This window comes from Morone saxatilis, unplaced genomic scaffold (assembly GCF_004916995.1).
Source record: "Morone saxatilis isolate NCDOM2014 unplaced genomic scaffold, NCSU_SB_2.0 Contig21, whole genome shotgun sequence".
Lineage (NCBI taxonomy): Eukaryota > Metazoa > Chordata > Actinopteri > Moronidae > Morone > Morone saxatilis.
In genome coordinates this window covers 19,314,642-19,328,109 of record NW_023339774.1, presented here as the reverse complement: position 1 = coordinate 19,328,109, position 13,468 = coordinate 19,314,642, and the positions used below count along the sequence as shown (strand labels likewise).

At 38.1% G+C, this 13,468-nt stretch overlaps 1 protein-coding gene across 6 annotated transcripts in view; it reads right to left on the bottom strand.

The window, feature by feature from the left end:
* mast4 (microtubule associated serine/threonine kinase family member 4) overlaps positions 1-13,468 on the bottom strand; it is a 97,818-nt gene that overhangs the window by 16,857 nt on the left and 67,493 nt on the right. For 5 of the 6 annotated variants that reach the window (XM_035667661.1, XM_035667663.1, XM_035667666.1 and 2 more), the window contains 13 exons: positions 11,197-11,266; positions 10,374-10,452; positions 8,414-8,568; positions 8,248-8,323; positions 7,948-8,157; positions 6,607-6,708; positions 5,804-5,936; positions 4,700-4,761; positions 4,484-4,575; positions 3,588-3,796; positions 3,329-3,467; positions 2,052-2,184; positions 1,788-1,953 (listed from right to left, as the gene is read on the bottom strand). In XM_035667661.1, coding sequence (XP_035523554.1) covers positions 1,788-1,953; positions 2,052-2,184; positions 3,329-3,467; positions 3,588-3,796; positions 4,484-4,575; positions 4,700-4,761; positions 5,804-5,936; positions 6,607-6,708; positions 7,948-8,157; positions 8,248-8,323; positions 8,414-8,568; positions 10,374-10,452; positions 11,197-11,266 — 1,626 coding nt within the window. The remainder of the gene's footprint in view (positions 1-1,787; positions 1,954-2,051; positions 2,185-3,328; positions 3,468-3,587; positions 3,797-4,483; positions 4,576-4,699; positions 4,762-5,803; positions 5,937-6,606; positions 6,709-7,947; positions 8,158-8,247; positions 8,324-8,413; positions 8,569-10,373; positions 10,453-11,196; positions 11,267-13,468) is intronic. The other variant, XM_035667662.1, reaches the window with a different exon arrangement.

Here is a 13,468-nt window from a genome sequence, read left to right as displayed (position 1 = left end):
CCATCCTATAATTGAATTGGAGATTTCGACCTGCCCTAGGGACTACTTTCACCTCACTGTGACCCACTAAGGCCGCTATTCGCAATTAATCTCTGGAGCTCTTGTTTTATAATAGCTTCACCAAAGTCAGTCAAAACAAAGTTGGTTTTAAGACGTAAGCATAATGTTAAACGAGACAATTTACATGTGCTCTAGCTTTTAGTAAAAAACCCTCATGGAAAAGCAATGAAAAGGGGAGCAAAGCCTGTCTGTGCCATGCTGATTGTCTGCTCTGTGCACAGTTTGTCCCCCATTTTAATCAAATTTGGGAGGGGGGATATGAATATGTATGTGCGGCCTGAGGCCACGGTGGCATGCATTCAGTGTGTTCAGGCCCCTTTAATTAACAGTCACTCTCAGAGGCTTGGTACAGTTTGATTGAGAGCATACCAAATCAGCCATGGCATGCCATTCATTTCCATGCCACAGACAGAGGCCAGCAATTCCAAATAACACAATTCATCTGAGCCACACCGCTGACAAGATAAAAGCTCTTGTTTTAGATTAAGATTTTCACCGTGCTGGTGTCACCATGAGATTACAAGAGAACAAAGTCACATCATCATAATATTAAAACTTCACCTGTGGTCTAAAGTCAAGCAGAATCCACTTACTGCCATCTGTTTGGCTACTGGCCCTCAGGGAAATCTCTCAATAAATTGAGAAATATGCACACCAACTAATTCCATGTGGTCACTATTTAAATGTTTAATTCATATTTGAATGAGGTTTGGGAATTTCTCCTGATGTTTTGGACAGAATCTACACGCCAGATGCTGTGAGACTTTGCTTAAATTACCTCCAGTCGCAGAAAATGTGTTTAGTAAAATTGAAAAAAAAAAAATTAATACAAATAAATAAATAAATAAATAAATAAATGAGGAAGTTAATAGCTTTTGTAATCAACATATTTGCAAAAAACTAAATTTGCATGCTATGTGCTGTAATTAATATACAACATGTACTGGTTGAAAAAAATAAAAAACTGAATTTACAAAGTTAAATTACAAAGGAAATGTGTTAACATCCAAAGCTAGCTCCACTCATGGTTAGATAAAATTCATGCAGCTGGGTTCATGATAAAATTTTTTCAGAATTTTTTTAAACAAAATGTGATTAAAGACAAACTATAAGGGAAAAAGATTCCTTTATTTCTTAGACAAAATTAATTTCTGAGGTAGGGTATAAACAATGCTTTCTTTTCTTTGTAAAAGTTATACAGATGTTTTGACACAATAATTGATATATATTGATATTGATTATTGATGTATCGCGATTCAACTGTCTTGCAATATGTCTTTACATTCATAGTTGTTATTTAAGCAATTTAGAAAGAATTGGAGGGAATATTTACAGCAATGTAATAAGTCAAAATGTGTATATTTATATTATATTTGTAATATTTGGGAGTAGATGACTGTGATTGTTGCTTCTTAGTAACTGAGCTTCTTCATACTCTTGCGTACATGGGGTCTGGGGGGTTATCTGGGTGCATTAAGGTAAATGGAGGGTAGAGCCACATAGTTTTTTGACCTCTCTTTTTCTCGTGAACAATTCCTCAATCTAATTCAAGAATTAGATTGAGGAAATGGACAATTGTTCTCAACCAATTTACAGAGGGGTCCTGTGGATTTTTTAAATGTGGATTATGACAAGGGGAATCGTTAAGAGCGTCAAGCTAAGGTTTCATTTATTGGAAACTTTACATTTTTAATTATCATCTGAGAAGAAAGGGAGGTGTCACTGACCACTGATGACCTGTCCGAACAGCTCCTCTGGTGTGTCTCCAAAAAAAGGCACACAGCCCACAAGGAACTCGTACAGGATGATGCCCATAGCCCACCAGTCCACCGGCTTCCCATAGCCTTGTCTCAGGATCACCTCTGGTGCAATGTACTCTGGGGTTCCACACACCTGAACAAAACAAAATGAAATAAATATTACAAACATGATGTGGTTTGTGGAAAATGTATTATTAAAACTGTCCATCACTATAGTTAAATAGGATTTACCTGCTTATCAGAGAACTCCCTGGCATCTTTCTCTATATGGCCCTCGTACAGGTTAGTGGTCATGTTCATCAGCCCGACTTTGGACAACCCAAAATCTGTCAGCTTAATGTGTCCCATTGACGTAACCAGCAAACTGTGAGGAAGAGGGACGTGGAAAGGAAAGGAGGACAAGAGGAGGAGAACGGAAAAAATTACAATAAATTGTGAAAATGAAAAATAAAACCCCGATTCAGTCAGCAAATCCTTTAGACAGTTAAACTTCCAGACAGTGATCGTTATGAAAGTACTTATATTTCAAGCATCAGCAGTAGCATTTGTTCTATTATGAAATACTGACAGTGGTGGAGGAAGTATTAGATTCTTTATTTCATTAACGGTTGGGCACTACTATCAGCCGATGTTGGCCTATCGCAGAAATAGCAGTACTGCATTGGTATCAGTGTATATGTTATGAAAGCTGTTTTTCCGGAATATAATCCAGAAAAAAACACTTCTAATATATTGGTGTCACTTCGAAGTTTATCTAGCAGAGTGAGCTGTGATTTTCAATACTGTGGCAAACAGCACAGAGAAAGAGAGAAGAAGCAGCTCTCATGTCAGTAAGAATTGGTTGACAATGTATATGTTATTTGTTGTTTGTTGTTAGTTATTTGTGTAAGAAGGCAACCTTCTGAGTGCCACTGTATAGTAATAATCCAAACAGAAAAGGTCTATTTTAATTCCAGCTCAAAAATTCACTGCATCGTCCACCATATTGGAGAATTTGTCCGTTCTAAAATCGCTATCGGTCTCAAAAAAACGGTCGAACTCTAAATGGTAGTAATACCATAATGTAAAAAGTACTCTATTACAAGGAAAACTCAACTCAAATATAAAATAACTTTCTGTATGTTAAATGATTGAATTATTATCATTGATTTATTAACATCCAGCAACGTCTGAGGGAAATATCTAGCAACTAAATGCTTCATTATGTTCACCAGCTAGTCTCTAACTGTCTGCTGTTTGGTGCAGAGCAGGTACTGTACTGTCAGTTTGTAGAGCTTTTTTAGCTGAAAACAGCTACCTGCTGTGCCTGAAGATGACTCTATGTTAGAGGTGAGAGTGAACTAAAACAGTAATTTTGCACACCAGGAAACCAAAACAATGAGGTAAAAATACTCCATAGAGCTGTAGGGAACTGCAGAGTCGGTGATAATTCTCAGTGGGTTCATCCCTGTGAGCTACCATTGTTAAAAATACTGATCACAGCTGCTTTAAAATGTTTGAGGTCTCACTTGTCTGGTTTGAGGTCCCTGTGGACGATGCCATAGTTGTGGAGATACTCCAGAGCGAGTACTGTCTCTGCAAAGTACATCCTGGCCATATCCACAGGCAGAGGACCCATGTTCTTCAAAAGGGTGGCACAGTCTCCACCTGTAAAGATCAATGGAGTAACAGAGTTACAGATGTGCTTGAGAGAACACACAGGAGTTATTGTCCACAGTGTACTGGTTTCAGCTGCAGCACTACGCACTAAAACCCTCAGCTGCTGACCTTCAACGTATTCCATGACCATGCACAGATGCCGCCGCGTCTCAAAGGAGCAGTACATGGACACCACAAAAGGGTTCTCAGCGAAGGTGAGGATGTCTCTCTCCACAAAGGCCTGCTGTATCTGATTCCTCAAAATCAGGTTCTGCTTGTTGATCTTTTTCATGGCAAAACGCTGCTTCGTTTCCTTGTGCCGAACAAGATAAACAGCTCTGTGGAATAAACGGTTTACCAGTAAAATGGAGAAAGAACGGATTAAAAACAGCTCCGCTTGGAAGACCAAGTTGTCAAATTTGGGGTTAATCAGATCTGTTTTACTGTCAGTTGTTATTAACGTCTAATACGGGGGTCTCCAACCTTTTTAAGAATGAGGACTACCTAAAGGGAGGAAATTGTCAGGAGTGTTACCCTGTATACTTGACGACCATCCTTGTTAAATTGATGCTTTCAACAGAATAACATAGCGGTGTGTACTTTCACCTTTAGACATTTGAATATAATATATTTTCTCTGGTCGTGGAGATCTGGTGAGAAATATACTGATATTAACAGAGTCAATCAAGGTTAACCAATTAACTGATAGATCATGAGAATCTAAAAGTCAGCGAGGGCTGAGGCCATCAGTTGGGACACAGAGAATGAACGCCAAATGAAAAATAGCAGAATAGGGATGTAATAAAGGGAGTCTCAATATACTTAATTAATAAAAACATATCAGTAATGTATTTGAATATGTTTTGACACAATAAAACCTAGGATACTCGTGAGCAACCAGGGGCACCTCGTCAGAGACCCCTGCTCTAGTGGAAACAGAGGAAAAAAGGCCCCTTGTTGGGGGCTGTAACAAACCATCTAACATCAGAGATTAGATAAGCTGGTATATAATAAGATGCCCTTACCCATAGGCACCATTGCTGATGAGTTTTGTCATCTCAAAGTCCAATTCACAGGGTTTACGCCGGGACCGCAAGGCTGTGCTGAGGCTCTGAGACTGAGGGCAAGAAGAGAGACAAATAGTAAAACAAATCAAAAAGATAAAATCTCTACTTCGCTGGCAGCCCACCTGACGTAAAGATGGAGTAGATCAATAAAATAATCAATTTCTCAGTGCTTACAGAGTCATCTGTTTCTGGGGTTTCTGCAATCCCGCTGTCACAGCTGGTCAGCTGAGCTATTTCTAGAGAAAACAGACAAAATAAAGAAAAAATAAGCAGTTTAATATAAAATAAATGTCGTTAATGTGTTATTAAGTTCATGTGCAGCCTGTGAACATGTTCTGCAGTGCAGTTTTTGAAACAAAGGTAACCTAATTGCTGACAAATCAGGACCTATGAACAAAACAAAAACAGCAGACTTTTGCCTTTATTCACCTATTAGACTGGAGGTGCTGATTCCAAGATAATCTGAATTGAAAATAAATGGGGCGGAAATCAGATGTGGCAACACAAACACATGTCTAACACCCATTTTTAAAATCACTACTCCAGAACAAGTGCTCATTATAAACCACCTTGCATCTTTTACGGTTTTTTTTCTGTGTGTGTGTGTGAGTGTTTATGTGCAACCATGCCAAAGTCCATGTGTGTAATTTCACAGGGGGGTGTTTGTCTTGTCCCTAGAGATCCTGTAAACACATTTCCACTGCTATTTAACATCTGTCCCTCCTTGTAGGTTTGCTTCAGGCACACAAGGCACTGGGTAAACGAAACACAGGAGACACTCAGGGGAAATGAATGGAGAGATTGGCTGATGAGCCAGCCTGCGTGGATCTCTATAAGGTCTTTGGGGAGGCCATTCTTTTCTAATTAGTCATAATGAATGTTGTTTGTTACTGAATCTGGAGAGACAGAGGGTCATTAGAAAGACAGTCTGTTCAGTACAGGACATTAGTCAAGAGTATCTTTGTCTTTTAGTTCCCTCCAAAGCTTAATTCTTTCACTCATTTACAGCCATGTATTCAATTTGGTCATATTTACCAAATTACCGCCATATTATCGAAGAAGCAGGAACTATAATACACACTGGAATTATATAAGAAACTAGATAACCGAGCTTTGCTGCCCCGGTAATGATGCATTAATAGTGGAATACCTTAACTTTCCCCCATATTTTAGAATTATTTTCAATCTGCTACTTTATGTCATTTGGATGTCTTGCTGGAGAGCGCTAGGAGCGCTGTTTGTGTTTTATGATGACCATAAATGGTGTCCTTCCTGTACCTTCCAGAGGATCTCTTGTGAGTCCCAGCTGGCTGATGATGTAACGAGGGATGTCCGTTTTGATGCCCTGGCCCTCTTTAGCGTGTCCTTCAGCGGCCTCCAAAAGGTGATAAAATTCCTCTGGGTCAAACTCCTGGAGACACAGCGGGTGAAACAGATTAGTGTATGACTGTATGAGCAGTGTTTAAGAAGACGATGCACGTTTTAATGGAGGAATACAATAAATCAGTGTTTTTTTGTAGTAGGATCTGTTGTTTTTGTGGTTTGTCTCACAATGTCTCTTTGTGCAGTTCTACACTTTGATGAATGGTGAGTTTATAAGAATTGCACAAAGTCTATATATGGGATCAAGGACCAGCTCTACTCAAGGTAGAGAAATACACATTCACAGCAAAATGTATGATCTACTTCATGTTAAAACTCCATAAGGGACATTTTATTCTGTATATAAACCAGCAAACACTGACATTCACACACATTTCAAGTTGATTTGGCAAACTTTTTCACCTATTTACTCATCCAGAATTATCTTTCATTTGGAGACCATATTTCTAGTCACCTAATGGATATAAGTCCAATAATCACACTCTTTTAGCTCTAGCTTTGGTCTCTACCATCATGGGGGAAATACCTGGTTATCTAGATGCTAAATGTTCCACTTGTGCCCCAGCTAATCGCTAACTGTGCCTGTCCTATACTACTGAGTACAAGAAGATAGGAATTATATTACAAAATCAAATACAAAAAATATTTGTGGCCTACTAATAATTGCAAAGATATACAAACAGTGATATGAAACGTACCAGACATTCCAGCAGTCGAGCAGGTCGGGCTATGATGATGAGGATCTTCTTCACCAGCTCTCTGATGAAGTTCACCTCCTCGCTCTCTGATCTCTCTGTGGACTACACAGCAGCCAAAAAGAACAGACACAAGATCTCAGTTTTTCACATTAACATGGAGGGGTCAAAGTCAGGTATAGTAAAAATGCAAGACTGTGATCTTTGAAAAACCCACAATAACAACACTTATTGTTCTGAAGGTATTTTCAGAATCCTTTAAGACTCTTGTGACCATCTGGATAAAAAAAATATTCTCTGTTGCACAATAAAACAAGATTTTAATTTATTCTTTGGTTTTCAGAGTTGCAGCACTTTTTTCCTAATCCAAACAAAGATGGTAACAGAAATTACATAATGCTCTTGCTTAATTTGAATGTGAACCAAAATTAAAAACTGTATTAACAGTTATATTGTACAGTGTAAAAAAAAAATAGAAAATCAATATAATGTTATAATGTGTACATATTGTACATTGTGTTATAATCTAAAATAAGTTTACTGTAATTACAAGATATTTTTCATATAACAAGACAGTTATTACAACATACAAACCTATGTAGTTCATGAAACTTTTTACATTCTAACCAGATAAATAGTATAACACATGTAATAACAGGAACATTTTTCGTATTTTGCTCGTGTAATCAAAAAACGACTTTCTGGCTACTTGGTTGCAACTTCAGAGACCTTTTTTATCAATAACACGACAGAGATTCTTTCATCCAGATGCTCGGGGCAGCTGTGGCTCAGGTGGTAGAGCGGGTTGTCTAGTAATCGGAGGGTCGTTAATACGATTCCTGCCGCCCAGTATCAATATACAGGGGGGCAGTATACTGAACCCCAAATTGCTGATGTGAGTGTGCGTGTTTGAGCTTATTGCATTGTGAACGCGTTGGATAAGAAGCGCTGTATCACTCCTGATGAGCAGGTTAGCATCTTGCACGGCAGCCTTTGCCATCAGTGTATGAATGTGTTGTAAAGTGGTCTGCAAACCAGAAAAGCTCTGCATAAATACAAGACCATTTACAATTTACTTAGAATTCTTTAAGAAATCTGGAAATACCTTCTGAGTGTTTTAAACGACCTTCTGGGTTTTACTTTTTCAAAGATGGCTGCATAGTTTGTTTTCAGTAAATCAGATACTTCGCTCTGTGACTCAAATGTAATATAACTCGTGAGGAGCACAAACTGGGGCTCCTGCTGTAAATATCTAAACGGCACATCATTAACACAACATTTTCATGCAGAGATTTATTGGTGTATTGGTGTAAACATCTCTGTGATTTCTGAAGACGTCCTCACCTCCTGAACGAGCCTCTCCAGCTTGTCAGTGAGTTCGCAGAAGTAGCTGGAGGTGATGAGTCCTAGCCGGCTCTTCTCCAGACAGTCACGGGCCAGTTCAATTATCTGGTGGTGGGCAAAGCCGAGCACACCATCTGCCAAAGGGAGGACGCTCTCTGGAGAGTTGCTGCGGATGATGTCCTGAATCCTTTCCTCCATCTGAGCTGTGGCCTGCAGAAAGAATAGAAGGTGTCTGTTTGGTGATGCATAAGATAATTAATGGCCAGACACGGCTGTAGAACACTTATTATGCACCCTTACCTTAGGAAACCGCTCCTTGTAGACGTGATTCATCATAATAATCTCATGGTCGTAACATGATGGAGATCTTCCAGGGCTGTAAAAAATAAATTAGACTCAGATCAGTGCATTAGTGGTATGCAGTGCCATTTGAAGATAATGTTTAATTGCAGAGGTAAACCAGTACCTGAGACTGCGTGAGCGTGGTCGCATGGCCGTCGCTCTGCGGCATTCATCCCCGGAGATGCTCTCAGTGCAGAAGTGCTTGGAGAGGAAATGCAGTTCATCAGGCGTAGGCTGGAAGGGCAGCTGGTGCAGCTTCTCCTGTGATGAACAGGATGACTGGAAATGAAACACATATATATTCAACATGAAAAGAAAAAAAAAAGAGACAGCATTTTTTTGTGGATAAAAAAAAAAAAACCCCAAAAAAACAGACAATCCTGTATTTTAATTTTCGAAAGTACCTGCCACATTTTAAGGAACAGGGACTGGTACTATCTTCATATACTTAACTCAGAGATATGTAGCTAGAGCCAGGAGATGGTTAGCTTAGCTTAGCTTAGCTTAAAGACTGGAAGCAGGAAGAGCCAGCTAGCCTACTTCAATAGATGTTAGTCAGTTTTAGAGGTGCTGGTAGGCTGACTTTGTTGCCTTTGGACAGAGCCAGGCTAGCTGTTTCCACCTTTTTCCAGTCTTTATGCTAAGCTAAGTTAGCCAGAGGCTGGCAGTAGCTTAATTTTTTACTGTACATACATGAGAGTGGTATCAATCTTCTCATCTACCCCTTAGCAAAAAAGCAAATAAGTGTATTTCCCAAATAACCATGATTACTATGGACTAGTAACACATGAGACAGGGTAACAGCTCTGAGAAATTACACAGAAGAATAAATAATTTCAAAACAATAAAAAAAAAAAAATTTGCAATGCCTTTATAGTTTATTATAAACCCAAACTGCTGTAGAGTAACTCAACTATCGGCCTGACCCTAAACTGACTTGACTCATGACTGATGTTTCAGAGAAACAAGGACATGCTTCCTGCGATAGATGGTGTGAATAGCAGGAAATGTACTAGATGACCAAATACCACACAACACAAAACACAACATCAATACAGGCAATGTCTAATCCCCATGACACAGTAATTCCTGTAAATGTTAGTGTGTTTGTTTCCTATAAAGAATTTTGCTGATACTTCTGAATACAATGATTTTCTGTCAGATTGAAAGTGATAGAGATGTAAGCAGACGAACTGGACACAAAGTTGTGTCAAAGAACAAATGTTTTCAGTAAACAGAGCCACCATGACAAATACGGAATCCCACATGTAAGCCATTTTAACTTCAATAACTCATTTGTTCTTCATGGTGACTTGTTTTGACCTTTTGAACCTTCTGTCATCTTGTAGAATTTTGAATTTTTAGTTTAATTAGATCTGATTGATTAATTGTTTTTAAATCGAAAAGATTAAAAGAGCTGTAATTGTAATTATAAATTACATAATTTCTTAATAACCTGTAGCAACTGAAAGTTTAAGCTGGTAGCCTTTGATTTCTGCAGTTATAGTGACAACTGTTCGATGGTAAACTGTTGTTTCCTGGTTAGTATGTTCACTCTCTGCATGCCGGTGTGGTAGAAAAAGAAACCACGCTCTGTCTCATTTGTTTAAAAAAGAGAGGGCTGTTTGCTCCATGTCAATTTCAGACAAATAGCTAGAAGGCAGATGACGGGTAAATGAGAAAAAGCCGATGAACAGAGCTGTCAATCTTTTTAAGTTCATCACCTTAAAAAACGAGACCTCCAGGATTCAGAGCTGTGAGACTGCGTCAATCTTTTAATATGAAGTATACAACCAAACTTATATCTGTGAGCTAAACTGGTCAAATGTTGTACAGAGAAGTTTATTTATATGTTGACTTTTCTCTGACTGGTTTGAAAAAGAACCCTGGCAGGACGTCAAGAACACGCATTATTTTATCCACATATATATATGAACGTAGATGAGTTTGGTGTTATTTCTTCCTCAAATTGTTTAACCCTACTTTTAACTAGTCATGTTGATATCTTCAGCAAATGATAAAGGTTGACCGGTTACAATCCGTGACACCAGCTGTGTCAGACTGGATGAATGCATGATGCTTACAGAGACGGTGGAGCTGGGCGTGTTGGTTCCATATCCAGAGGAGGGAAGGGAGGCCAACGACCAGCGGCGACCATCAGTCCTGTCACACAGCAGCAAAAACAAACAAAATCGTCACGCTTCCAAAGTCCGACACTGAATCCCATAAAGGAACAATGGCTTCAAGTACACATTTCCACTTCTTTACAATGCTAGTCAGTAGAAAGGATTTGTTTTTGTTCAAAGACAAATTCTTCCCACTGACCAATTCTTCAAAATTGTCTTTAGAAACATGAAATATGCTTAATTCCCATGTTTGTATTCAAAACATGTAAATTAACTCAATGAATGGTGACCTTTCTCTGGTATTGTTCAAAATGATTATATTAGTTACACTACACAGGAAAACAGTAGGAACAACAACAAAGCAACTGAACGTAGAACTGAAACTAGATGCCACAAGGATGTAAAAGACGAGACAAACTAATGTGAGGGGAGTTTAAACTATAAAATATACTTGGGACAAATGTGTGGTTACGAAAAGTCAATGGCAAATGGAAACCTAACATGAAATTACCTGTCTGCTCTGTGGCAATGACTGTGGATTATAATAAAAATACACAATTACATGATATCGTGTTGAGAAATTATATAAAATAAATACAGTAAGAAGCATAAATTTACTCTACAAGCAAAATATTGGCAGATAAAATATCAATGTCTGTTGAAAGGCTACACCTCGGAGCTCAGCATACTCTCATTTTTTGCATCTGACAAGTCTCCCTCTGGTCTTTACTGGTTGATTTGTTCAGTTGCAAATCAAGTAAATGTCTGCGGTTGTGTATACCTTCGTGCAAAGGAGAAATGAGCAGAGGCACTAGGAGAGAAATTTCTAGGACTGTCTTGTGGGCTTGTTCCTGCAAGAAAAACACAAAGAAACAAAATAATAAAGCTAATTGAAATGGAAAACAACCTGCAAGCAAACAAAATTCAAGAAGATTCAATTCCCACTTTTAATTTGCAGCCAAAATAAAGCCTGACAAAGTGCAATAAACCACGGATGACTGCATTATCACAGACCGGAGTAAACATCCCAAAGACGTTTTAAATGGCGATGTGGCTATATAAACAAAACATACTAATAATCATACTGATAACAATTAATATAATGTAATGTTACTTAATTTTCTTCCTTCAAAGATAAAAATCAGAGGAAACATTTATTCCAGATCAGCAAATCTTAGTTTGAGTCAAATAATTAGTGGTTACAGAAAGTTGCAACTAACAATTTTCTTTATTTATTTATTTATTTATTTATTTATTTATTTAATGTTTATTTGATCAACCAGCACCCCCACACCCAAATATATTCACATAAAACAAAGAAAAGCAACAAACCTCACAATCCAGAGGCTGAAGCTGGGACATATTTGGCATATTTATAGGATTAATGCATCTCATCTAGATTTAAAACTGTCTCGTGAAGACCTCAAAGCTGCGATATTAACCATCAGCAGCGCACTGAAACTGTTACTGTTTGATATCTCACAGCAATCCACACTACGGCGCAATGGTTTTATCAGAGCTAGAAACAACGTCAGCAACCAGGCAAACTAAATACACCCACAGCTCTTTCCAAAGTATCATCAACAGCATATTCACAGAATGCACATTATTGTGGAAATCTTCCAGACAGCCTGTTTAATTAATGTCAAATGTCATCTCTATCCTCCTATCTCTTAACCTACACCTTCCACTTGCCAGTAATAGTAAAACAGTATGCGTTGAGTGTCAGACGTCTGCCTGATGGCAGCGTACGGTGTAGTTTAATACTCTTTCCCGACTGATCTTAAATGGTTAAACGTCTGAGAGCAAATGTGATAGCTGTAAACCTCAACAAGCCTGACAGCCACGTAAAACTAAAGTACCAGAGAGAAAGGGCAGGTCTTTTATGTGGATTTAGCTAAAATGCAGTTGAGCTGTTCACATCGCCCAAAGAGCTCACCGCACACTTTACAGGTCAGAATATAACATCAGACAGAGACTTAGCATGTAGGAACACACACATGCATACTGAGCAAATAAGACTGTTAATATAACAACAAGAATAAGGTCAGGAAATTGTGGTGACTAGTTATCAAAGTATAAATCAGTTCAATGTTTACAGGGAGGGGCCACAGCATAGAGAAAAAAGGTGGGGTTTAAGCCTAGATTTGGAAATCCCAGCAGAGCTTGCTTCTCAAATTTGGGTAAGAAGTTTATTTCGAAGAAAGAGAACTTGGAATCAAAAGATAAAGTAAATCTAGGAACAGTTAAATAATCATCATCAAAAGAATATAAAGGACATGATGGAAGAGTAAAAAGTAATAAGAGCCAATCCATTTAAAACCTTGTCAGAAGGAGGTGTTGCACTGGTCAATGTCAAGACATCAGGACTAGTGATATATGATAAAATGTCTTTGATCTTTTAAGGCCAAATGAATACGCTGAGGGTGCTGGTAGTAGGGGTCATGAGGGGGTTGAAGCACCCCTTAAAATCTGGCATAATGAAAACCAATTGTTCATAAAAAAAATTGTAGAAACTTTTTTTTTTTTTTTTTTTTTTAAATACTGTAACTGACATTTATACAGTGGTATTTGTGCCAGTTAAAAGTTTTACAAATTTGTATAAAATGTTAAAAACTATTAAACAAGTTGAAAAAAGAATCTTGGACATTCAAAATAATGCAAAAACCATAAACTCTGGTTGGTATACAAGTACGTACATAGATTCTTGCGTCAGAACTTGATAAAAATCTGTGTATCTTGACTATGTACAAGGGCTGCAACTAACAATTATTTTCACTATCCCATAATTCCACCATAATTCGCTTTTCGGTCTATAAAATGTCAGAAAATGGTACAAAGTCTCGATCACTGGTTCCCAAAGCCCAAGGTGACGTCCTCAAATGTCTAGTTTTGTCCACAACTAAAAGATATTCAGTTTACTGACATAGAGGACGCAAGAAAACTGAAAATATAGACGTCTGAGAAGCTGAAATCAGAGAATGTGGACATTCTCTTCTTAAAAACTATTAATCAGTTCTCAAAACAGCGATTAATTTAATAGCTGACAGCTA